At 35.5% G+C, this 26396-nt stretch overlaps 1 protein-coding gene across 1 annotated transcript in view; it reads left to right on the plus strand.

Moving 5' to 3' along the window:
- RIT2 (Ras like without CAAX 2) overlaps positions 1-26396 on the plus strand; it is a 388139-nt gene that overhangs the window by 57762 nt on the left and 303981 nt on the right. The window contains exon 2 of the mRNA XM_044243072.1: positions 17859-17915. Within this exon, the coding sequence (XP_044099007.1) occupies positions 17859-17915 (57 nt within the window). The remainder of the gene's footprint in view (positions 1-17858; positions 17916-26396) is intronic.

Consider the following 26396-nt stretch of genomic DNA (forward strand, 5'->3'; position numbering starts at 1 on the left):
TAATATGACCTGGGCTTCACTCTCTATTCTCCATCTCACCCTTCCAGCCCTGGGCTCCATCTGAATTACTAGAAATTCCAAAATGTAGGGATGCTTGTGTGGCTCAGTCCAGTAAGCCGCTGCCTTGGCTCAGGTCATGATCAGAGGTCATGGGATCGAGTCCTGCATCGGACTCCTTGCTTAGAAGGGAGACTGCTTCTCTCTCTCTGCCTCTGCCTGCCACTCTGCTTGCTGGTGCTCTCTCAATCTCTGACAAATAAACAAAATCTTAAAAAAAAAAAAAAAAAAAGACATTCCTAAGTGTAACATGTTGCTTGAGCCTTTGGGACTCCTGAGCACACTGTTTCCTTTGCCTGGAAATCTCCACTAGTCATACTCTATTAACACCTATTCTCCATTCAAGGGAAGCCCCCTCCCATTCCGAAAAGTAATTACTCATTTCTGAGATTAGATTGTATTTCTCTCCTCTTCGCCTAAATAAGAACCTGTGATAATTACAACATTTTAGTGTCCTGAACTCTGCTCTGAGTTCCTTGAAGACAGGGTTTACCTGTTTCAACTGCCTGTCCCAAAACTTAACAGAGTGCCTAAATGTAGTGCAACTGTTTGTTAAATAAAAGAAGATGAAAAATTAGTAATATATCTAGGAACGGCCCTTGTGGATTAGCACTAAGGAAATTGAACTAGAGCTGTTACTGTGATTTGTCTGTATTAACTTAATGAGCTAGCATTAGCCATTGTGAGAACTCAGCTCTCTTGACACCATTGCTCAATGATCTTTCTATCAAACCCTGGACAACTTCCAGGTAGTCTTACTGTGTCATTGTTTATAAAGGGAAGTACAGACTGTCTTTGAGATTTCACATGCCAGTGCTCATTCTCATCATGAATATTAATGCTGGTTTGCTGGTTATTTCTTCATAATTCACCTAACTTCTGCTCCTGAGAGTAGGATGCTATATTAATAGTGTTGCAATTTATATACCAAGAAGAGAAAATAACAGAAAACAACCCTAATCATGTAAGCAACGTGCATATTCTAAGCATACACAATCCCTTTCATTTTAGTATAATATGGTGGAAACAACTTTGGAAGCCAGTACATTGATTATGTTCTCTTCTCCACTAACTCATTAATTCAACAAAAAAATAAATGAACAACTGGCATTCCCAGGATAATACAAGGACTATCAAACAGTGTGCTCATAAAAGCAAAATACCAGTTGATTGAAATGTTACATTTCAAACAGATGGGATAGCATCATATGAACATATGTGAGTCATGGTTTACAAAAACATCATATTCTAGCTAATTTGACCCTGAGACCACAATACAATATTTGAAAAGAGAAATCATATAAATTATTCCAAATAAAAGAGTTCTAAAAATCTTGATAAAGAATGGTCACAGAGGGCTTAGAACTGCCCACTCACTAGTTAAAGTTCTTTTTATGTATTACTTACATTTTTATGACAACCCATTACACCTATTATTATTAATCCCACTTTATAAAAGAGACAACTGAGAAACAAAAGAATTTCCTGACTCTCTCATAGACACAAACATATAAGTACCAGAGTCAAGACTCAAATCCAAAAAATGTCTTAATCCTCTAATACTTGTTTCCTTAACTATTTCACCAGAGTCAGAGTTGAGTATGATCTTACAACCTAATCTAATCATCCAACTCTTAGAATTATTGGTCTCAAAAAATCTGATGAGTTCATTTATTATCAGTGGCAAATCAGTCACCAGTCTTTACTGAATACCTACTACATTTAGTATCCGGTTTGATAATGGTTACAATATGATTACAAAGAAAAACAGGATCCTGTCCCTGATCTCAGTTAGGTTTGAATCTAACTTGACATATAGGTGAAGATGACACTAATTAATGTAATACAATGGTAGTTAAAATAACTGGGTTAGAAGTCAGAAAATCTCTCAGTTTCATGGTTCAAGCCCCAGTACAACACACTGCTGGAACACCAGATCCTCTGGTGATGCCAACGGTGGTGTAAATTTCCCTGGGTCAACCTCCCTCAGAAGCCACTTCCCTGGTCTTGCATGCTTCCGGTTTCACTGTCAATTCCTAAGGCTGCAGCCATGCATAACCAGCCAAGTTCCATCCCAGGGCAGGTCTAAACAGTTGAATGCCTCAACATTCTGTGTGTAACATAGTTTCAGTGAAGGAAAGAACAACAGAATGGAATTTCAGTACAAAGCAAAAACAAACTTCAAATTTAACATCTGTCATTAAATTGCCTCAACTTTTCTAGCCATAACCCACTGCAGTGTTTCTCCCTGGCATGTCCCTTCTCTCTAGGAGAAATCATAAAAATCATTCCAGAAGAAGACTTTAAAAACAAATCTTGATACATAATAAGCCCCTGGCTTTAGACTTCGTCATAGTAATTTCTTCCTTTTTTCTTCACATATAACTTATTCTTCTCATATGACCTCCTCACTTCCCATTTCATAAATAATTACATACTTCTAAGTAGTTATTTTCTCAGGGTGCCTGGGTGGCTCAGTTGTTTGAGTATTGGATTCTTGATTTCAGCTCAGGTCATGATCTCAAAGTTGTGAGATCCAGGCCCACGTCAGGCTTTGCACTGGATATGGAGCCTGCCTGGGATTCTCTCTCCCTCTCCCATAGCTCCCCCTCACCCTCTCCCACCTATCTCCCTCTTATAAATAAACAAATAAATGATTGAATAAATAAATAAATGCTTATTTTTCTCTTTACGTTTTTTCAAGAAATGTTTCTGTAGAAAAGCTCAAACATTACATTAAAATATAAATTAGAAATTTAGTTTTTGGTGGTTTTGTTTTGTTTTAAAAAATATCGCCAAAATTTTAATTTTAGCTATCCTCAGGGAAGGGTAGAGGGAGAGATTTTATAGAAATATACTAAAACTTTTTTTATTAAACAAAGCATTTATTTTTAATTCCATAATTTGATATTATGTGCATTTGTAGAAGTGGTGTAGTCTACTTTTGGCAGCAGTTATGGGAAAAAAGAAAGACAGGAACAAGGAGAAACAGGTGTGTGGGGGAAGGGAGACAAAGTGAGGGAAAAGGGAAAGATGAAAACAAGAAAGGAAAACACATCAGCACAATAGCCATGAATATATGACACAGAGACATAGAGAAGAGAAGGTAGAAAAAAGGAAATGAGAAAGAAGAAAAACAGAGACCTGGAGTCATAGTTAAGTATCTTGACCAAGCAGTCTGCCCTTTGTTTTATCTTTAATTACAGGCTTTTAAAATGTTACAATTTGATGTATGAATAATCATTGTTCTTTTCACCTGTCTTTATTTAACCAACGCTGAGGTTTTACTCTAGATCAATGGTACTCAAACCTTTTTGTCTTAGTATATGTGCTGCCGAAGCGAGCACAAACCTTTTTGTCTTAAAATTATTTCATTCACTTGACTATTATTGAGGGTCCCAAAAACTTTTGATTATATGGGTTATTTCTATTGCTTCATACCATATTATAAACTAAAATTTTATAAAACGGAATCAATTAATTAAAGTTAAAATAAATATAGTGCAAGAAAAAGCATGTTTAAAAAGACTTTATTTATTTATTTGAGAGAGAGAGAGAGCACAGAGGGAGAGTGCGGGGGAGAAGCAGACTCCCCTCTGAGCAGTCTGATATGGGGGCTGAGTTCAGGCCCTGAGATGAAGTCAGATGCTCAACTGACTGAGCCACCCAAGGGCCCGAAGAAATAACATTTTATATCTACATTTTTCCAAAACAACAAATAAGTTGAGGAGAATGACATTATTTTATGTACTTTAAAATCTCTGAAGACACCTAGCTTAAAAGACAGTTGGAGTTCCCTGCCTACTTCTCTGGTCAATATACTGCAGTATGTTGTTTATGAAAGAAATCCATTTTCATACAGATAAGAAGGTGGAAGATGTAGAACTTAATTAACTCTTGTGAAAATATCTCTCAGATCTCTCAGAGTTATTTGACTGCAAATAATTTCTAGACAGAATAAGCACGGTTCAGTTCTGTAAACTGAGTCAACCCCTGCCCCATTACAGGCAGACTGCATTCCAGAGCTGTATTGGGGTGGAAGCATGTTTCTCATAGAGGCTGCAAGAGTGCTATATCCAGCCAGTGGATTTGTTCATGCCACCGTAACAAACCCAGTATAAAGAACCAACTGGCAATATGTTTAGATTTAATAATACAGTCACAATCTGCCCTAAACTGTGCATCTCCTTTAAATTTTATCTGGAGTCATAATTATGTAGACCTAATCCTAACCTCCATGTCATTTTTCATTTGAACAGATGTTGTACCATGTCCAGCTCATTCTGTGATTTTATAACTGTAAAATTGATTATTCTCACTAAAATTATAAGACTTTTGCATCAAACTGCTACTTTTCAGATTTCTGGGTTTGTTCCTTCATTCCATCCTGCCATTATTGCCCTAAGTCTTCCTGTGGATACCTGGTCTATTAGCCTTTACTTTTAGATTTATGTCATTTCATATATGTTGTGAGAAGAAGCATATAGTTTGAAATACTATATAAACCAAGGAATGTCCTTAAAAATATATAGCATTATATGTAAAAAGAAAAAAAGAAAGAAAGTGTAGTGTTATAAAGATTATTACAGTGGTGCCTGGGTGACTCAATCGGTTAAGCATCTGACTTCAGCTCAGGTCATGATCTCCTGGTCCTGGGACTGAGCCTCATGTTGTGCCCCCTGCTCAGTGGGGAGTCTTCTTATCTCTCTGCCCCCCTCCCTGCTTGTGTACTCTCTTTCATGCTCTCTCTGTGTGTCTCCCTCAAATAAATAGACAAAGTCTTAAAAAGATAAAGTTTATTACAGTAATTAGCATGGATGATCTGGGTGAGGCCACAGAAAAAGTATGCCTTTTATTCAGGGGACCACTCGTCTTCCTTTTCCAGAGCTTTTCTCCCTGGCTGAAGCATCTATCCTGTCAGGAAGAACCATAAAAACTGATAGAAACTAATGGTATTTTAAGAAGAGTGTCTTGGAATCCAGAATCATTGAAGGCATTAGAAGGGAACTTTCAGTTAGGAAGAAGGGAGTTGTAATGGGGCAGGAGAAAATAACCCATGCATGCCAATGCCCTTCTGGTAAAGTAAGCAGCTGACTAGTGTGGAGAGAAAAAAAAAAATCTCTTCTTCTAGCCATCTCAGGTTCTCGAGCTGGCTCCATGTAAGCTGGACTAACAACAGATTCAGAAGAGAAAGTAAAAAAGCATACAAATTTATTTCAGTTTTACATGGATGGAATCTTCCTAAGGAAACGAAGACCTGAAGAAGTGGTTTTATAGGTTCGAAGAAGAGTGAAAGTTATAAAAAATGGGATAAGACAAAAGGGTACGACCTAAGGGTGGTAAAGGGTATGGGGGATACTTACCAAGGCCAGTTTGTTCAGCTTCACTTGGCATCCCTACTTCTTCAGAGACAAAGATGCTCTTTTCCTCCAAGCCTAGGAGAGTGGCCTTCACGTGAAGGTCTTATGACCTGCTTCAAGGGAAACAGAATTTTCCCTACACCTGCTGTTTCTCAAGTTCCTTTACTTTAAAGTATTCAATATGCCAATGTGTCATATTTTGGAGTAGCTTGTCCTGAACTTCATTAGTAGCCTATGTCCTGGTTTACAGAGTATTATAAAATTCCTAGAAACAAGATGGAAAGTCATCCAATAAAGAAAAATTCTTAACAAATACACAAATATTATAGTACTTCAAATCACAGGTGTTTTATGCCTTGGGAATCTTCTTCCAAAGCTATGAAAGAAAAACCTTCAGCCCCAAGACACATGATGTCTATCAGTTACTAATGTGATGAAACACCAGGAAACGCTTTGACTGCAGGATCAAGGTGTCAACGGAGTAAATTCTTATTGTAGCAAATAATAATATCAATTTGGATACAGACTAGATACTAATATCTATTATAACTCCCATGACAAGCCAAATATATTCTAAAATCTGAGCCCTTTAAGACTTTCCAGTTACTAACACCCATTCACATGAATCAGACTCCAATAACTATCTCCATTAATTGTTATACTATAGGGAGAAAGATATGTTTACCTACATTAGTACATGTATGCAGGGCATCAGTAGTATTTCATTTACCTAAAGAGATGAGGTTTATCCTAACTGATAAAATACTTGGGAAATGATTGGTGAGAATGTCTATTTTTCTTCTTTGTTTCATTGAGTACAAAATAAACTGTCAGAATAGAGCAAAAAGGAATGACTGGTAATATTGAGTTTTAATATCCATCACTTCTTTTTGTGTCCCATCAATCATCCTTGAAAATCAGTCAGTGAAGATAAATAGAATTTTTAATGTCCTGGAAAACACCATTTCTCTCTGTTGGCAGAGAGTTTATGGGGAGAGGAAGAAAAAGCGATGGAAAGGGAGTGCTCCATGAGAGGGAAAACCCTCAGAGATGGAGACTGCAGGGTGGCCTCTCCCATCCATATTCCTGGTTTAGTGCCATTCCTCCACCCCCCCAACCAAATGGTGACCTCTTCTCTCCTCTCCTCTTCTCAAGTAGGCTCCATGCCCAGCATGGAGCCCAATATGAGGCTTGAACTCACGACCCTGAGCTGAGCTGAGATCAAGAGTCAGATACTTAAACGACTGAGCCACCCAGCCACCTCCAAATGGTGCCATTTTCTAATCTACCCCGTAATCTCCAGATCTCAAGCTCTTCCCTCTCAACCATCCTTATCTTATATCCACAGATTTATGGGCACAGGGAAATATACCAAACAGCAATAAATGTTTTATAATTAAATGAACAATTACATTCCCATATTACCTGTATACCTTTGAACCATAATAATTGGTGGAGAAGATCCAGATTTTGCAGGTATAGGTTTGGTATTTGTCTGGGTTACTGAGCTTACTGCATTTTGATATCAATATGCTGAATTTTATTTTTTATTTAGAAGGCACTGAACTCCTATTGCTGAGTTCCTCTTTCTAAATGTCGATTCTGTAAACATTTAGAGACTTGAGTAGCCCTAGAGAGACTAGGAGAGCCCCATTCCTGTGAGAGATGTGTGAATTATTAAAAAAGAACGGTGGCATCAGAGTGAAGATAATTCCTCTCATCTAATTTCTGAATTTTAGTATTCTTTATGGTCTACCCAACAATTTAAACTCTTCAGTATTAAAACACAAAGAAGTAAGGAGTAATCTTTGGATATCTTTGCCAAACTCCATGAAGACCCTCTTATATATCTCTATTGTTATTACCTCCTATTTCCTTGACTTTAAAAGGATCTTATTTTTCCAGTTTGGGAGCATTCCAGGTTGAAAACTACCTCCTCTCATTCAAATACTCAACAGGGTGGCCTGCCCTCTTTGGGAAACACCCCATGCTGTGGCTTCACATGAGGCTGTTTCTGAACCCTTGATTCAATGCATTTTTAGAAAATGTTTGTAACTGGGAATGCTGGTGGGAAAATAAGAGAAGTATCAACCACTTTCACCTGCGTGTAACTGTAAGTCAGCAGGTAATTTTAGACTTATTCACTTATTTATTCACTCAAAAATATAAGTATTTCTCATGTATCCATGCTATTATTCAACAAATGGCCCACTCATGAGAAAGCACACATTTTCAGTTAAGAGAGAGGAATTGAAGTGCCTTGGTGGTTCAGTCAGTTAGGTGCTGACTCTTGATTTCAGCTCAGGTCATGTTCTCAGGGTGAGGAGAACAAGCTTTGCATGGAGCTCTGAGCTGGGCATGGATCTGCTTAAGATTCTCTCTGTCCCTCGCTCTTTGCCCCTCCCCCACCCTCTCTCTCTCTCACCAAAAAAAAAAAAAAAAAAAAAAGAGAGAGAGAGAGAGAGAGAGAGACAGAGATAGAGAGAAAAAGGAAATAATAAGAAGTAGTTAGCACAGTAGAAAGTGTCTGACTTTGGAGTGAGTCCTATGGCCCAACCAACTTTATTCTGTGATAGATCTGTGACCTTGATCAAGTTAATGCATAGATTTTAAAACATTTTTGTTATAGTATTCCTTTAAGGAGTTCTGAAAGATTAGGTACACAACTTGCATCCTTTCTGTTTTAAGATTTTGTTTATTTATTTAGCGCTCCCAAGCTGGGGGAGGGGCAGAGGGCGAGGGAGAGAATCTCAAACAGACTCCCGGATAAGTGCAGAGCAGGATATGGGGCTCCATCTTATAACACTGAGACTATACCTGAGCCGAAATCAAGAGCTGGAGGCTTAACCAGCTGAGCCACCCACGTGCTCTCAGCTTGTACACTTTTAGATTGATATCTAAAAATTTCATCCTAAATTTAAATTGTTTTAAAGGGTATAATCCTAGCTTATTTTAAATAATGGTGTTTTAAGTAATGATACATTTCTTATAAATATATGCATCAAGGCATAAAAGATTCTCTTTAAAAACTGCATGAACAAGTTCTTTAATAGTGGAAACTGTGACATTGTTCCTAGTCTTCCTGGAACTTGTATACACATTAAATTTTTTCCCATACAAACCCATCTTAATGTAATGTATCTTTATATTTTAGCAATGATCCTCTAATAATTTTACTTTTTTCTATAGTAGTAGTTGTCACCATCTAACAGACTATTGATCTATATGCAAATGTGTGACATTTTTATATCTGTCTCCCTCTCTAATTCCACACATTTTAGAATGTAAGATCCTAAAGGGCAGGGGCCCATTTTCCTCAATGCTGTGTCAGAAGTACCTAAAGGCAGGGTGCAGCCCATTATATAAAGCAGTGTCTGACACTTTTTCGATAGAATAAATGAATGAGTGACTATCAGGAAGGGAGCCTAGGAAGCTCTAGTAAGGAGGAATGGGTTTTGATTTAAATCCACTGATGAGAGAATACCTCCCAGACAGGTCACATGTGAATCATAATCTGAGACAGGCCCATCTATCTGGGCATAGAGCATTTCAGCAGAAGAAACAGCACCAGCAAAGACTTCCCTGGAAAGGGTCATGGCTGGAAAGGTTTGAAAAACCCCCAAGAAACTAGTATGCCTGGAACAGAATGACTCAAAGGAAGACAGAATTAGAATAGAGATAACAGAAGGAGATTCTAAATGTATAAAGAACAAATGATGGTAGTGAGAACCAGAGGAAGAAATAGGTGTTGCAGAATGCTTAATCTGGGTGCATTTTTAAGTTGTCTTGTCTTCTTCCACTCATATTGCAGATAAGAAAAATGATAGAGAGTTTAAGTAATTATATCAAGGTACCACAACAGACCAAGGGACAAATGGAAGAACATCTTAGTGACCAGATTCCCATCATCTTTCCCACTCCACTGACAGGCCTGAATATCCCAAAGGGAAAGTCATGACTTGTCAACCCCTATCTTTGTGTAGTTAGATTATATTATTCTCCAAAGTTTCAGTTCAGCACTCTTCATAAATATTAAACTCCTCTGAGGGGTCAGGGAGTTGAGGAGAGTAATAATAAAGTAGTGTGATTTTATGCAATATTTTAATCTTTTGAAAAATCTGTAGAAAATTATTCCCTTCTTTTTATAAACTTCCTTTTTCATAACTGTTAGTCTCTGCCTCTGGGCAAATAGCACTGACATTCCAAGCAAGGTGATACATAGTATTGTCAGATTTTTCATGTGGGTAAACTTGGTGGTTCAATGCTGAATTATGCAAAACAAGAAGCAGTTGATTTAAATTTAACTTTAAAATGAAATAGTAAATTATTGGCATATCTGAATAATAAAATGGACATTTAAATAAAGAACATATGCAAAAAAAGAAGAGTCCAATCAAAGTGGGTTTGTTTTTTAAAAAAAAGTATTATATTTAATCTCTCACCACTGCTTTGTATGAACATTGAAGATACAATTGCCCTTTATTTATTGTATGTATTTAATGAATATTTTATCAAGTCCAGGAAAGCACTACATTTACATAACATATGTTAATGGGTTGGCCACTAGTAACGGAAAGGGTCCTTGATACAAAATCCATCAGGTGCTTCCTGATCTGTGGCTTCATATAAAGTAAATGTCCATTTATATGAAGGGGAAGAGGGGAAGAGCGGAAGTATCTTGTTTGCTAACAAAGGTCATCCACTAATTGTAATAATTTTAGAAATCAAAAAGACAGAGTATGAGTCCACCAAATATACTTTATTTCTATCCTTAATTACTTTGACTAAGATTACAATGGATGACTCAGTTTTTCTGATCTTTAAATCTCTTCTCTGCCTGTATGCACTCTGCTCTTTCTTTGTCTTTATAAAGCCAGTGAAAGACAAACTGACTTTCGGGGAAGTGTTTATGTGCATCAGTATGACAAACCTCCCATCGCTATCTCTTGTCTCAGTTTTTTCATTATGGCCACAGAGTTGAGCTGAAAAAAACAAAGCAAAACGAAATAATAACAGCAAAAACTTTGCCCATCATTTCAGATATACCCTTAGCTAGAGAATTAATTTTTAGATCTATAAAATTATATAGATTCTTGCCATATAGATTGCTTTAACTCATAAGAATTTAAACAGATGGGTTTTTTGGTAATAATTCCTTGAGCTGTTCATCTTTAAATAAAGATGCCTTATTTTAAAAAATGTAGACACATCTTTCATGGAAATTAGTAAGAAAAACAGTAACATTAAGATCTGATAGTTTTTCAGAGAATGATTATTCTTTTGGGGGTGAAAAGGGTGGCCTTTTATTTTTCTTCATTTGACATTTTCACATTTCCTTCTGATGGTCCTTTCCCCTGTGTACTAGAGACTACTCTGTGTTCACCAAAATCCCTTTCCTTTCCTTCATGACGTACACCTCAGCCTCATAGGCCCAAAAATTTAATGAACGGATCTTTGACAAAGGAGTAAAGATAACTTAATGGAGCAAAGCTAGTCTCTTTAATAAATGGTGCTGGAAAAACTTGGACATTCACATGCAAAAAAATGATTCTTGACATAGACTTACACAGGTCAAAAATTAACTCAAAATGAATCATAGACTTAAATGTAAAATGCAGACTTATAAATCTCCTAGATGATAACATAAAACAAAACAGAGGACATTGGGTATGGCAATGTCTTTTGAGATACAATATCTTTGCATAATTGATGAAAAAATAATAAACAAGACTTCATTAAAATTAAAAACTTCTGCTTTCCCAAAGACAGTATCAAGAGAATTAGAAGATAATTCACAGACTAGGAGAAACTATTTCCAAAAGAAACATCGATAAAAGACTTATTCAGGGGCATCTGGGTGGCTCAATCAGTTAAACATCTGACTCTTAATTTTGGCTCAGGCATGATCTCAGGGTCCCGAGACGGAGTCCTGTGTGTGGTTACACACTGGGTGTGGAGCCTGTTTAAAATTCTCCTCTCTTTCTCCCTCTACGCCTCTCTCCAACCCCCACTTGTGTGCTTTCTCTCTCTAATAAAAGACTGTTATTCAAAATACACAAAGAACTCATAAAATTCAACAATAGGAACACAAACAAAAACATGATTAAAAAATGGCTACAGACCTTAACAGACACCTTGCTAAAGAAAAAATATATATGGCAGAAAAGCATATAAAAAGATGTGCCACATGGTACGTCATCAGGGAGATACTAATTGAAACAACAAAGCACCACTAGACAATAATTAGAATGATCAAATCAAGAATACTGATGATACCAAATGCTGCCAAAGATGTAGAGCTAAAGTTCAAATAAATGAACTTGCATTCATTTCTGGTGGGAATGCAATGTGGTACAGACACTTTGGAAGACAGTTCTTAGAAAACTCAAGCAGTTTCTTAGAAAACTCAAACACATCTGATATAAACATATCTAGCAATCATACTCCTTGGGATCTACCCAAAGGAGTTGAAAACTTATAGCCATGTAAAAATCGGAAAATGATGTCTATAGTAGCTTTGTTCGTAATTACCAAAATTTGGAAGCAACGAAGATGTCCTTTAGTAGGTGAATAAATAAGTAAACTGTGATATATCCAGACAATGGAAAATTACTTGGTGCTAAAACAAAATGAGCTATCAGGCTATGCAAAAACATGGAAGAACATAAGAGTAGGTTAGTGTGAATAAACTAAACTTGCCTAGTAAAAGAAAACAATTTCCAAATTGGCTCTTGAACAATATCCAACACTATGTAGTATACAGTAGACCCACTTAAAGTACAGTGATTTAAAAGCAAAAGACTTGGCAAAGATAAACTAAGAAAATTAAAAATAAAACAGTGATTACAATGTTGGTATCAGACAAAAAAGACAAAGATAATTGTATGTGATGAGGAAAGACTCTCTTTAATAATAAAAACCTCAAACCACAACAAAGATATTACTGGTAACATTACCTATACACCAAATAAGACCACAATTATCTGTAATTTGTGAACATAAACACCATTCTTAACAAACGACAGAGAAGTGGACAGAATATAAGAATATAAAACAGTTAAAAATAATAAAGTAAATCTTATTGTTGCATATATCAAATACTACCTTCTTATCACTATAATTTGTTTTACTAAACACATTAATTATATATTAAGACACCAAAAATATTAGCAATTACATAAAATGGAGTTATTAGAAATAATAATTTCAGGTTACAAGTCAATAAAGCTGAAATTAAAAATAAAATAAGCAAAAAAATCTCCAGCTGGAAATTGAAAAGAGTTTTCTACTTATCAACTGAAAAGGAAAAATACAAATAAAAATCATAAATTTCCTAAAAGTAATACCAAACTATGTAGGGGATAGAAAGTAGAGATCAGAGGATAATTCATATCTACAAAAAGTTTACCAACAAAATTAAAAGAATAAAAATAAATGAACTGAGTTAACAAAAAAAGTAAACCAAAGAAACACAGCAGGGAAATAATACAGACAAAAGCAACAAAGGAAATTAAAGAAAGTCAATGGACATTATTAATAATAGTAATCACAATGAAATAAACATTAAAATTTTCCGAAAAAATCAACAAAATAGACAAACTAATAACTAATTTAAGCAAATAAATAATGCAGATAGCAAACAAAAAATTATAAGGCGGAAATTGCTACTAATACAAAGGAAATTGAAAACATCACAAAACACAGTTCTTTGAGAAGACTGAAAACCTAGATGGATAAATTCTTAGGATAATAAAGTTTCCTAAAACTGTCCCCAGGAGTGTTAGAAAACTTAAACAGATAAATAGGCACAGAATAGAGAAAGTTTATCAAGGAAATACCTCTATTAGAAAGACAGCTGGCCCAGATGATTTCACGAGAGAATCTACTAAACCTTTAAAAAACATACAGTTCCAATGCTATATTAACTGTTTTGGGGCATAGAAAGTGAAGGAAAATCTCCCAAATTATTTTATAATGGAAACATAAGACTGACACTGATCCAGATAAAGGTAACCCAACAAAGAAAAGAAACATTACTTATTGATAATAACCTGAAAATCCTAAACAACTTACTGGCAGACTCTAATACCACATGAAGAAAAATAAGACATCATGACCAAATAGACTTGGTCTATTTGCATCCCGGATGCAAAATTGGTTTAATATTTGGATGGCTATTAAAATAAGTTATCCCTGCCAAAATGTTACCACATTAATGGTTTTTAGGAGAAAAATCATATGATTATTTACATTGTACTGAAAAAACTTTTGAAGAAATACAATTCTGATTCCTTACTAATTATAAGAAAGCAGAAATCAATCACTATTTCCATAATATGATGAAATATGTAATATAGCACAATATTAATACTGTGAAAATAAGTTATTCTCACTGAGATCAAGAAAAAAGTCAAAGATGATCCCTGCCTGCACTGTTATTTAATACTGTCATGGATGGATGAATTAACCAATGGGTATTAACAAGAAAATTTATGAAACAAAACTTGCAAACTGTTTCTATTTGTAGATGATATGGTAGAAACTCCTAAAAGGTCATGATAAAAATAGCTCAAAGAATAAAATAGTTGGGGTGCCTGGGTGGCTCAGTGGGTTAAAGCCTCTGCCTTTGGCCCACGTCATGATCCCAGGACCCTGGGATCGAGCCCCCCATCAGGCTCTCTGCTCAGTGCAGAGCCTGCTTCTCTCTCTCTCTCTCTCTGCCTGCCTCTCTGCTACTTGTGTTCTCTGTCAAATAAATAAAATCTTTAAAAAAAAAAGAATAAAATAGTTTAGGAAGGTAGAGAGTTGAAAATTAGCAAATACTAATCAATAGCCTTCATAAAAACAAATAAACAAACAAATAAATAAGTAAATGAATGAATGAATAAAAACAAATAATAAATACCCTAATGGCTCCCTTTGATACAGAATCTCTGTGGTCCAATCTTCTGTGGTCCAATATCACTATTTACCTGATTCATACACACAAGTCTATTTGGGTCAAGGTCTCTAAGATACCTAATGGGATCCAACCAATATTTGTACTTGCTTCCCATCATCCCTTCTCATTTCTTCCTCACCATTCTTATCCCTGGCCAATGTCCACAGCCTACTGTTGAGCTCAGTAATACTGTCTCTGAGACAAGAACTGCTAACAGTGCACTGGCAAGGATTTGAACTCTGACTGGATCTCTGAATACAAGAGACCCATCCTTATATCATCCAGAGTTTTAGTACTTTGTAGGACATTTCTTAACTATTTCAAATACATATATACAATACATCACCCCTCCCCCAAAAAAGGTCAACAAACCTCTCTCATTACTAAAATACTACAGTTTTTTTGGTAAACTGTGAAAAATGTTCTGAATCTGTTGGTGTAGGGCTTTTCTAAAGTGTATGGAAAATGTGAGATTGCTCCTCTTCAAAATTTTGTAAAATGACTCTTGTTATCTTTTACAGAACAGGAAAGCCACAGACAGAATAAGTCTAGGATAATATTTGTGAAATTTATTTCTAGTAACATCTTGCCCTCCTTTCCTATGTCTTCCTGAATAAATGGACTAGAATTTGTTCATGATTGCCAGATGGATTTTGTTACCTGATCCATCAAACTGGTTACACTGAAGGTTAGGAGTTTTGTATACTACTCCTCAAGGAATACTTAAAAAACAGACAAACAAGAATGCATAATAAGAAATGGATATTTACGCTGAATATTAGGAATTTTGAAGAGGCAGATTTGAGAGGTTGGGATTCTTAGATGCTCTTTAATCACAATTTTTATGGTTGTCTTCTTTTTAGGCAAAAGACTGATTACTGACATTTATGGTTATTTACTAGGACAATATCTCTCAATATTGTGAACATATGTGTATAGGAATTTGTATTTTGGGAAGGAGACATAGAACTTCACTTTCATTAGACACTTAAAAACTGATGAATTCAGGTATTATTAAGTCAATACAATAAAACCACTGAAGAGAAAGGGAGAGCTATTATTGAATTTCTGACAGAATGGTTCTTTGGCAAAATAAAGAGAATCCCCAGACTTGAAGGATGTAAATCTGTATGTAAACCTATATATCATAAAATAAATAGAATTTAGTCCCCAGTACAATCGATAGGTATTTAGCAGATTAGTTATCTCCAACATTGAATTTGACATGTATTTAGGAGAGATTTTTTCAAAAATTGTTTGTTTTACATATCATCTCCGCAAAGGGGAACTGGCTCTTAGATATCCCATCAGGCATCCACTTTGTAAAACACAAAAGAAACTTTTACAAATCAATCTTTCTAAAATTACCTTTTGAAGTCTGGAATAAAGCTCAGCTGGCTCCCTCTTCTTTGGTTCTGTCTCAGTGGCAGGTCAGAAGATTTGAGAATTGAAGGGTTTTTTCAATTATACAATAAGCAGCAGCTTTCCATGAAAGCACAAACATCATCATCTAAATATATGCTAGGTATTCTTATAAATACTTGTAAGAAGTAAATCTTTGATTCATTTATTTCGGATACTGGTTTTGTGATTCTCAAGTGTTGTATTAAATACATCTATCAATTCCTAAAATGCTTCTATATTCTTCCTTAAATTTGTTCCAAACTTCTTCACCTTCAGAATTCTTTCCTGGGTTTATAGAAATTAACCCAGACCCTAGTTATACACAGTGTTTTCTAATGTTTTTTGGGAACTTCTAGGACTATCATGTACCGGCTCCTGTTCGTTGAACCATTTGAATGTGTCAATGGAATAGTATGACATTTGAGTAGAAATATTATTAACATTGATTAAGGAAAGCAGAGCTGGGCAGTAAAGTGGTAAAAGTAGATTTTACTCAGGAAAGACTGCAATAGGGTAAAAGAACTCCCTCACTCTAGAACTGGACTCAACTCCAAATGTATGTCAGCTTGTTTACCTGAAAAATTCTAACTCCTAAAGTTCTAACTCCTAAAGCCCCCTGTAAGAAATGTTCATTTGTATTTCAAAAATTTGCCCTAAACTGTCAAACTGAGTAATACTTTCATATGGAGACTTCCCTTGTCAATGCAAAGACAGGAAGTAAACACTATCAAAGTGTAAACAGAAATTCTTTTTTCACTAGGTCAGGTTCTGTTTCTTTGCATTTCTCAGCAAGGTTGGACTAGTGCCTTGTACAGGTTTGTTGAATTTAACCGTCTTCTCTGTTTTAAACATTGGCTGAAGCATGAACACATGTTAAAGGAAACCAGAGCTGGACAATGAAAAGGTTAAAATAGATTTTATTTGCAGTAAAGTAAAAAAGAATTCATTATAGAACTGGGCTCAACAGGAAATTCAACAAGGAAAAGTGGGTATTTATAGGCAAGGAGTGCGACGGGCATTGGGAGATGGAAAATTACTAACAGGAGCCATCAGGACAGGAGTAAGGGAATTCTTGCCAAACAGACTTCAAGGGATTCCTGCTGAATGCAGGCCCGGAGATGAGAGAACAAGGATGAGAGATTCCCACCAACATGACTTAGCAGGATTCTTGCCACCCCTGGACTACGCAGGTCTAGCAAGGGCAGGGACCTAGGTCAGATTTTAGTTGAGAGGAAGACTCAGGAGAGGCTAACTAAAGTCTGATCAGGGAGTCTTTGTCTCACACACACACCCACCAACCCACCCAAACACATACACACATACACGTGCACACACACAGAGGGAGGGAGAAAAGGAAGAGATACACTATGCATGAATTCCTTTTGCAAGTTTTGTTGCCTTACTTCAGCATTTCATTTGTCTCCTAATAATGGTTATTTATATGAAGAAGCTATAATAGAAATATTATAAATGTCTCATGAAATTATTGATTTGAAAAGAATACAGAGAATTTGGAGGAAACACCCCCCAAAAGTAATGAAAATTAATAAAGGTACCTAAATAGCATGGATCAGGTGAAATAAAAGTAACAAATAATTTTAACTAAAAGGCTAAGGATAAAAACTCATATAATCATGTACCTTAATAAATAATAGAAACCTCAGTGATTATCTCCTTATTTTCAAGATGAAGAAGGTAAGTAATTTCCAGAATATGTATAGGACCTTTAGTGAAAAGTTCTTCTCAACCAATACCAACCATTACACCAAAGCAAACCAAGAAGGATCCTATAGCTACTTTATAGTCTCATTATGTTAAGACTTCTTATTTTCACTACAATGCAATTTTCATTAAAATACACCAAAATTTTTGACATATTTATTCCAGAGAAATATCTGACATTATTTTCCTTCTATATAACACTTTTTCTCCCCTAGAACTTTCTCCAACATTTGGTGGTTCATGTTGCATAATTAAGTTAGTCATTCTGAGAAATAAGTCACTAGATCTTATTAAGAAACCAATGGACAATATTGGAGAATAACTTACTGGTGAATCAATGAATTTTTATTAAATTGAATTTATTTTTTTTTCAGCAATGACAATGCAGTTTATTAGTCACCAGTTTCCTGATTATCATGACCCCACTATTGGTGAGTATAAGCCTCTTTTCTCCTTTAGCCCATAAAAAGGCACTCTAAATAAGTGGCTGACAAATGCTGTTGATGTCTATGGAGAACAAGAAATATATTTTACTATGACTCAATACACATACACATAAATATAGAATATATAAGCCACCACAACACAAGCTTCAAGCAACAATATTTGTCCTTACTTCTTGTTGTGCACTCTCGTATTTTCCATTCTACTCTATTTCTTCCTGATAAATGATGTTTGGAATACATTAAGTTGATTTCAGGATCCACTAATGGATATCTACCTGTGTTTGAAAAGCTCTGCTCTGGATAATATAAATAAATGATGTGATTGTATGCTTATTTGGTCATTTGTTCACTCAGTGTCTGGATCCAGTGTCTGGATCTTCTATGGCAGAATTAGTTAACCTTGTTAATGGTGCATTTGGAAAAGACTTTAGATATAGATAAAATTTTGTTCGCTATTCTCATCTGGTAGATGAGGAAACTGAGATTCAAAGAGTCGAAGTATTGTTAAGAGCCAAAAATCCAGCCATGCTTCATTCTTCCTATACAATTTTCTTTTTATTGTACTAAATGCAAAACCCCTGCAATTGGGAACAAGTTTTCTTCCTCTATCAAAGCAGAAAAGATGTCTTTAACATTGCTTTACTCCTGCAAAGAGCTACTCTGAAGGATCAGTTGGAAACTCTCAGTCTGCTATAGCACCTCTTGCCTAGAAACAAATTATCATTGAGGGAAACACATAGTTCTGAACCTCTCCTGGTTGCCTCATTGCCTGGACTATGAACAATTTTGACTACACACCTCATTCCTTATGCTCTCTCTATTCCCTTTGTCTGAGAATCTCCTACCATCACTTCCAACAGGTATGATTCTCTAATTCTTATTTTGCTCATCAGGCGATTTTAATTCAAGGTCCTACTATGTATATAAAATGTTATCTTATATGGTATAGGATATTTGCCTGAAAACCTGTGCTGAAATGAGTAAAATGTACCCATTTTGAAATGTCCCACGATTCAGCCAGACTTCTTTAAGAGTTGAACCAATTAGTAAGATTTCAATGCAGGAAATTTATGCATTGTTAATCAGAAAGCACTTCCTCAAGAAGTTGAGTTTTGTTTCTGAAGAGAAAATAATCACTTTGTAAAGTTTTAGAAGCAATTATCTAAATCCATTTGCCAAATATCTTGCTCCTGGAATGCTGATGACTTTGCATAACCCACTCTGAATTACAGAAGAGGAGAAATCTCTAGGGAAAAGCTCCGACTCTTTTATCTTGTTGGAAAATTCAACAGTACAATATATCATTTATGCTATCACAAATTCACTCTTGTTCATTATTTTTCATCATCGTTTAAGTTTTATATGGCTTCATGTTTGAAAAAGCTACCTTGCTCAACAACCTCTCCCATCTAATGGCTTGAATAGGGCAATATATGTGAATAAATTATAAATGGCTCTTTCAAGAGGAAAAAATGAGAAGAATATGATGATGATTTCTTTAGATTTCCATGAAGTACATCCATCATTTGAAATTAAGCTAACTGGACATTCTGTACTAACAGCTAAAATCATATTTTTATCTGGTTATAAATAAAAAAGGTTTAGAGGAAGAAGTTTGAAAGTGGAGACACAGGGCACTTTATTACTATCAACTCGATTTTCCCATCATTTCATTTCTTGTCTTCTTTAATGAAAATATTGGTTAGTAATTTTCCATGGGTATCCTGTTTGAGGAAGGTAAAAAGTCTCAATAATTTACTTTTCATCTGCTCAAGCTATGTAGCTATAACTCAGTCTAGCTGATTTAATGACCCCTCAAGAGGAAATTTGTAGTACTACATTTTTTTAAAAGATTTGTTTATTTATTTGACAGAGTGAGAGACAGTGAGAGAGGGAACACAAGCTAGGGGAGTGGAAGAGGGAGAAGCAGGCTTCCAGCCCAGCACAGAGCCCAATGCAGGGCTGGATCCCAGGACTCTCTGGGATCATAGCCTGAGCTGAAGGCAGACACTTAATGACTGAGCCACCCAGATGCCCCATATTACTACATTTTGAAAATCATATAAATTAGAGAGAAATATGCCTATCAAGGATACTTATTTCACAATTTATATAGGAAATGAATATTTTTTCAATTCTGTGTAGATTTGTTTGTCATTCTACTGACTGGGGTTTTTGAAGAGTTTTTCTCTGAAATGTTTGAAGAATTTGCATGGTTTTATTTTCTTCCTTATGTTCATCTTAAAATTATTTTTCTTTGAAATCTACATCAATTCTGAAAGTTTAGATACACTTTTTTACTGACAAAAATTAGGGATAGTATCTGGTACCAATGAATGTTCTACCCAAGGGAGTAATTGCTTTCCTTACTAACTGACAAAATTTTCAATGTCAGTAACCAATGGGTCTAGCATCTGCAAATTCACAGAAGATACCTTTGAACGGGATATTGAAAGGTATTGATTCTGTTCTTTCATGAGAAGCCCTCACTCAAAAATTAAATTAAGTTCCTTAATTTAATTTAATTAGGTGCCAAATATGGATAAATTGAAGCTTTAATTTAATCTTTAAAATGAGTATCTATAAGCTTTAGACATTAAGTATGGTTTGATTTTTTCCATAGTAAAGTAATTATGGAATAATAAGAAGAAACATTTTGACCGAAGTCCTGATGTTCAACCCTTTGTAATAAACACACATGCTATTTTTTAATTAGCAGTAAATCATTAGAGATAACCATTGTATGTAATTCAATCGCAAAAAAATGTAAATGCCTATTCTTTGCCAAGCAATCTGCTTTTCCTCTAGAAAGAAAAGATTAATATAGCACAGTTCAAGCCCTTAAGGAATTTTCAACTCGAGAAGAATTCAGACAAATACACAAATATTCATGCTACCTATGAAGTCAGTTATTACTATTAAAAAGAAGCAAAGCACTGAGGGGTTTTTAAAGGGTGGAGAGGAAGTTCATACGCTCTTAAAGTTATATTCACTGTGATTTGGATCACAGTTTCCGATGTGTTTTAAAAGCCTGCTTGAGTTTCCTGTTGTCCATTCTAAAATTCAGGATTTTTTGGAGAAAATTTTCAGAGAAGTCTGGGTTTCTCAAAGACTTGAGATATCTGAGAAAATGACCCAGGATGGTTTATTTTGCCATGTCATTTAAATTTATTATAATTTAAGGTGTCTGGATGGCTCAGTAATTAAATGTCTGCCTTCAGCTCAGGTCATGATCCCAGGGTCCTGGGACTGAGTCTGACACTTTCTCCCTGCTCAACTGGAGACCTGTTTCTTGCATTCCCACTTCCCCTGCTTATGTTCTCTCTTGTCTCCTTCTCTGTCAAATAAAGAAATAAAATCTCTTAAAATAAATAAATAAATAAATTTTATTGTTACTTGCTCAAAATTAAAAACCTTATTATATATAATTTTAATATTGTATCAATTAGATATCAAGTTGTTGATTTTTTTTTCTGAAATAGAATATGGTGTTCCTTTCCTCAAAACCAACAACGTAAATATCAGGTTCTCATTTATGGACTGTGTATTTAATCCAAATTATTTATTGATATATTTATATGTTGAGAATTGTTTCCGTTTATGCTTTTATCGATAATCAAATGAAGGCAAACATATGAGCAGAGAAAACCAGGTAACTTCACTTGGCAAATTATGGAAGATGGAAACAAGATATAGTATCAAATAGTTGCCAGATATTGCTTATTGCTCTGAATAAGACATTTGATACTGGATGGAAAATTCTAAACCATGAAGGATTTGTGTTCTGTCAGTTACAGAGTATCATAACTTTGATCAGGTCATTTACATAATTGGCAATTATCTCTCACTGTCTTCAAAGACTATTATTTTGGCCTCCTTCTCTGTAAGCCTCTAAAATTTTATCATATATATGATATATATATATATATATATATATCACCTTTCTGTGCCAGGTACTATGCTCTACATGCTCTACATGGATAGATAGAGATAAAAACACAAGCTGTGCTTCCAAAGCACTCCCAGTTAGGTGGAGAAGATAAATCAGCAAACAAGATCATGCACTGAGTTCATGAAATAGAAAATCACAAGGTGCAGAAGAACAACAATGTGGTCATATCTCATCTGGCCTGAATACATGTAGAGCAACTCTTCTCCATACTGAGTTTTGAAGAGTGCATAGGAGTTAGGCAACTGAAGAGGAAGGAAGAATAGACATTCCCAGAAGAGCAAAAAATACCCAAGAAAGACAGTAGAGCATATGACTGAGATGGGGGATGTCTGGAACCAGAAGTCCCAAAGATGAAATAAATGATATAATGTGCAGAGCAGCAAGAGGGAGGTAGATTTTCAGGGATCAGGTCTTTAAAGATCTTGTACGACGGATCAAAGCTTTAAATACCTACAGTCTTGTGCTCTTGCCTGAGATAAAAATAAATACTATTGACAGGCCGCTGAAATTTTACATTTAGATAGCTCTAAGGAAGATAAAAGGAAACATGCCCCAACTGTAGCTAATAACTGATTATCCTTAGTAGACTTTTACTTTTTTCAGGATTATTTATAATGGTAAGACCCTTTATCCATGAGGATCTCATGCCAAAAACCCAACAGGAATCCTTGATACCTATCTCAACTTGTCTATATTAGTTAGTCATTCACTGAACTCTGTTGTTGCTGCCTCCTAAAAATATCTTGAACCTGTTGCCATCTCTCCATAAGTTCTGCTGCCTTCTTATTCTAAGCTACACTCTATTTCCAACTTAGACTTGCTCTTCCATTGTTTTTTTTACACAGAATCCAAAAACATCTTCAAAAACACAAATTTGCTCTTCTTAATAGTTCCCAGTATTGTCAATTATGATAGGATGAAGAATAAAATTCTAAGCATAAAGATTCTCATGATCTTGCTTCTGTTGCTTACAGACTTGTCACACTCCACCCCCTTTTGGGGTTTCAACCACACCTACCTTATTTTAAATTAACAAACTTCCCAAACCCCTTTCTACCTTGGAACACTTATGCATATATTTTAACCATGAATTCTGTTTACCTCACCACTCTCCATCTCTGCCTGGGTAAGTCATACACTGGTTAAGTTTCAGCTTAAATATTGCTTCCTCAAGAGAACCCCTTTGATTACCCAAAATAAAATATCTTCTACCTATATACATTCATTCAGAACCTTGACTATCACCTTAATATCATTTATTGATAAATAATTAAATAACTTTTTATAATTATTTGTTTAGTTAAGGTGTGAAAAATAGGAACTTCAATACATTATTCACTAATGTTTCCTCAGATGTTAGTAGAATGCCAGACATGTAGTAGATGCTCAATAAATATTTATTGAATAAAAAATGGATGAATGAATACACTTCTAGAAAAGCATTAATCATTTTTTATTTTTCTACAGTTAACTTTAGAGTCCTAGGGAGCAATTAGACTAATAGTTAATAGAAAATGCATTAGTGTCTTTACTAGAAATTCAGATGTATGTTAATGGTTATTTCTCGACGTAAAATGGTTGCCAGAAGAAAATTTCTTTGAAAAATTAAAAGCACTATGCTAATGTTAATTATCATTTCTTGTGCTTTCTCTCTTTACTCTTCCTCCTCTTCTTCCTCTCCATTCAGTATTAATTTATTAACAAATATTTTTTGGGTAGCTACCATGATTTAGGCATTGTACAAGGCATGGGGGTAAATGGTGCACAAAAATAAGCAGAAATGCATTCTTCATTGAGCTTCCCTGCCCAATTTTATTTCATTATCTATAAGAGTTGATCAGATCTCTTTATCCAGAGTCAAATTATCCTTTTTTTCCCCTCATTGCATTAAGATGACTTAAGGTCATTGTGTAAGTAGAGCACACAATTTGATTAGAGGCAACTGACCTTAAGTACCTACCAAATTATTTCATTGGATTGCTTTCCCTGCAGAAGGAAAACAACAACCCAGGAATCAGTTATCACTTTATTAATCTACCTGTCCATACATTTATTTAGTTCTCATAGTGTGCAGAAATTCATATGACCAACAAGTTTCCAGGTATACTCACTTATCCTATCTTCAAGGAACCCATCCTTTTGTAATTGACTCAGCTGTGATTGCTTTTCCCCTCTTGGTGTTTTAGACCTCCAATTTCACTTACAGGCCGTGAATATTGCATAATACACTCCTCTGAAAGATTTATATTCTTTCTGAACATTTGGTAAGGACTGTAACAAGCTCTACAAGAAAAGAATAAAATGTCATACGGAGATGTACGTCTTCCTGAATGATTTAGGAAATTAAAAAAAAAAACACAAGAGTTTCACCTAGGTGGTCAAGTACATCAATGATATGGACAGGTCATCTGTGGGCAGCACCACCTCTAATGATTGTGCTCATACCACAATGTATGAACATGAAAACTATCGATGTGATCAGACTGGCGTAGGAGAAATGTACCACATTAAGTATGTATTTCTCAGTATCTCTGCTGAAATAAAAATTTCTAAGCTAAGGATTTCAAAGAAAGAAAGAGTGTGTTCAGATCACACTGAAATGGTCAGCTCAGTGTCTAAAATGTGCACTAACAGAGTCACTTCTTTGTGTCACCAGAAAATCCCTGTTAAAATGTAAATGCTCAGGGGAGTTGTAATGCCCAGAACCATTAGGAGTCGTTTTTACATTAGCATAGATTAATGTGTCCAGTTATTCTAGTGAGCAAACGACAAAGCTATGATCTACAGAGCAGCACTGAAGGGATAGCATGGAATTTGGAAAAGGGGATGGGAGTATTATTACCAGATAGCGTAAGTGCCCAAGTAGAATTCTTGAAGGAAATTAAGGCTTAAAAAAACTGAAATTGAAGAATTGCATTTGTTAGTAACCCTGGAGTGCCAAACATGTTAGAATAGTAAGGAAATTATTATGGACTCAGATAGATTAGAAACTGAATTCTGCCTTCACACTGGCCCCTGATTTTCTTTCCATTCATCCTGTGACACCCTCTTCTTCACTGTGTTCCAGCCACAACAGTCTTCCTTCAGTTCCTGAAATATTCCAAGCAAGTTCTTCCTGGCTTTTCAGCTTTTGCCAATATGCCGTTGTCTACCTTGAACATTTTTCCTCTGCTTTTCACCTAGCAAGTTCCTTTTCATCCTTTAGGTCTCTGCTTGCCTATCACTTCCTCAGAGAGGTCTTCTTTGCCCACCTTACCTGAATTAACTGCTCAACACGTTATCCCACACACAGTCAACTATATGTGTAACACACAGATTTATTCTCAACATCAACATGTGGATTTTCTCCTTAATAATATTTATCAAATTCTGCATTTAAAAAGGTGCTATTTTTTGTCTGTCTCTCCATGTGGGATGTAGGCTGAATGGTGGTAGGGACCATGTCTGCCTTGTTCACTGTATTTCATACGGGACCTAACACAGCGCATGGTTTACAGGGAATGCTCAAAATAATTGTTGAATTAGAGAATGTGTGAGTGCCCTTGGTGTCCTCCTTTTCCCTCTTGCCTAAATTATATTCCATAATCACAGAATTTCAGATCTCTTCCTTCTCTCATGTTGGATGTAGTAAGCTAAGCACCACCCAAGCTAAACCCCAATATTTGCTTGTTCTGAGACTGCATTGGGTCAACTGAGCATGACCATGGTCCCTCCTCTCACTTTAAGTATATTATCTCAAATGGGCTTTGAATTAAGCCCAGCAAATGTATCCAGGCCATTGTCTATTCATTCTCTCACTCCTGATGGTAGACCAGTAACTTCTCCCCTCTTCACACTCTCCCAATGATCTTGCTTGTTTCTTTACTGAGAAAAAATTGAAGCAGTCAGAAGATAAATTTCCAAAGAATCTTATCCTGAAGAATCTTCCAAAGCTACCCAGCTCTCCACACCCATACTTGGTCCTCCCACTAATTTTATTACTTAATTATTACTTAGATGAACTCTCCATACTTCTGTATAAGCCAGTACCACACTTTCCAGTCAGTAGATCCCATTCCCCCTTTCTGCTGAAGAATCCTGCCCAAACATTTTTTTTTTCTCTTTTATGAAGCATTTCTGACCATCCTAAAAACATGTTGCTATTTCATGCATCCTAACTATAAAAAATAATTAAATTATTGACTGATCTTTTCTCCACCACTTTCTGCCTCATTTTCCCACTGCCTTGGCTGGAAAGTCCCTCAAAGAGTTGTTTGTACCACCAGTTCTAATTCCCCTTCTCTTATTTTCTTCAATCAACTCTTGCCAGTTTCTCAATCCTATCACTCCACTGAAATTGCTTTTATCAAGGTCACTTTGACTCTAGAGGGGCTAATCCCATGGTTGATTTTCATTCTATCCATTTTGATCTACCAACAGCATTTGATATGCTTGACCACTCTTAGATTTCATCTACTTTTTTTTTTTTTTTTTTTCACCTGACATCCACTTTTGGTTTTCCTCGAACTACTCTG

Source organism: Neovison vison, chromosome 3, assembly GCF_020171115.1.
Source record: "Neovison vison isolate M4711 chromosome 3, ASM_NN_V1, whole genome shotgun sequence".
NCBI lineage: Eukaryota > Metazoa > Chordata > Mammalia > Carnivora > Mustelidae > Neogale > Neogale vison.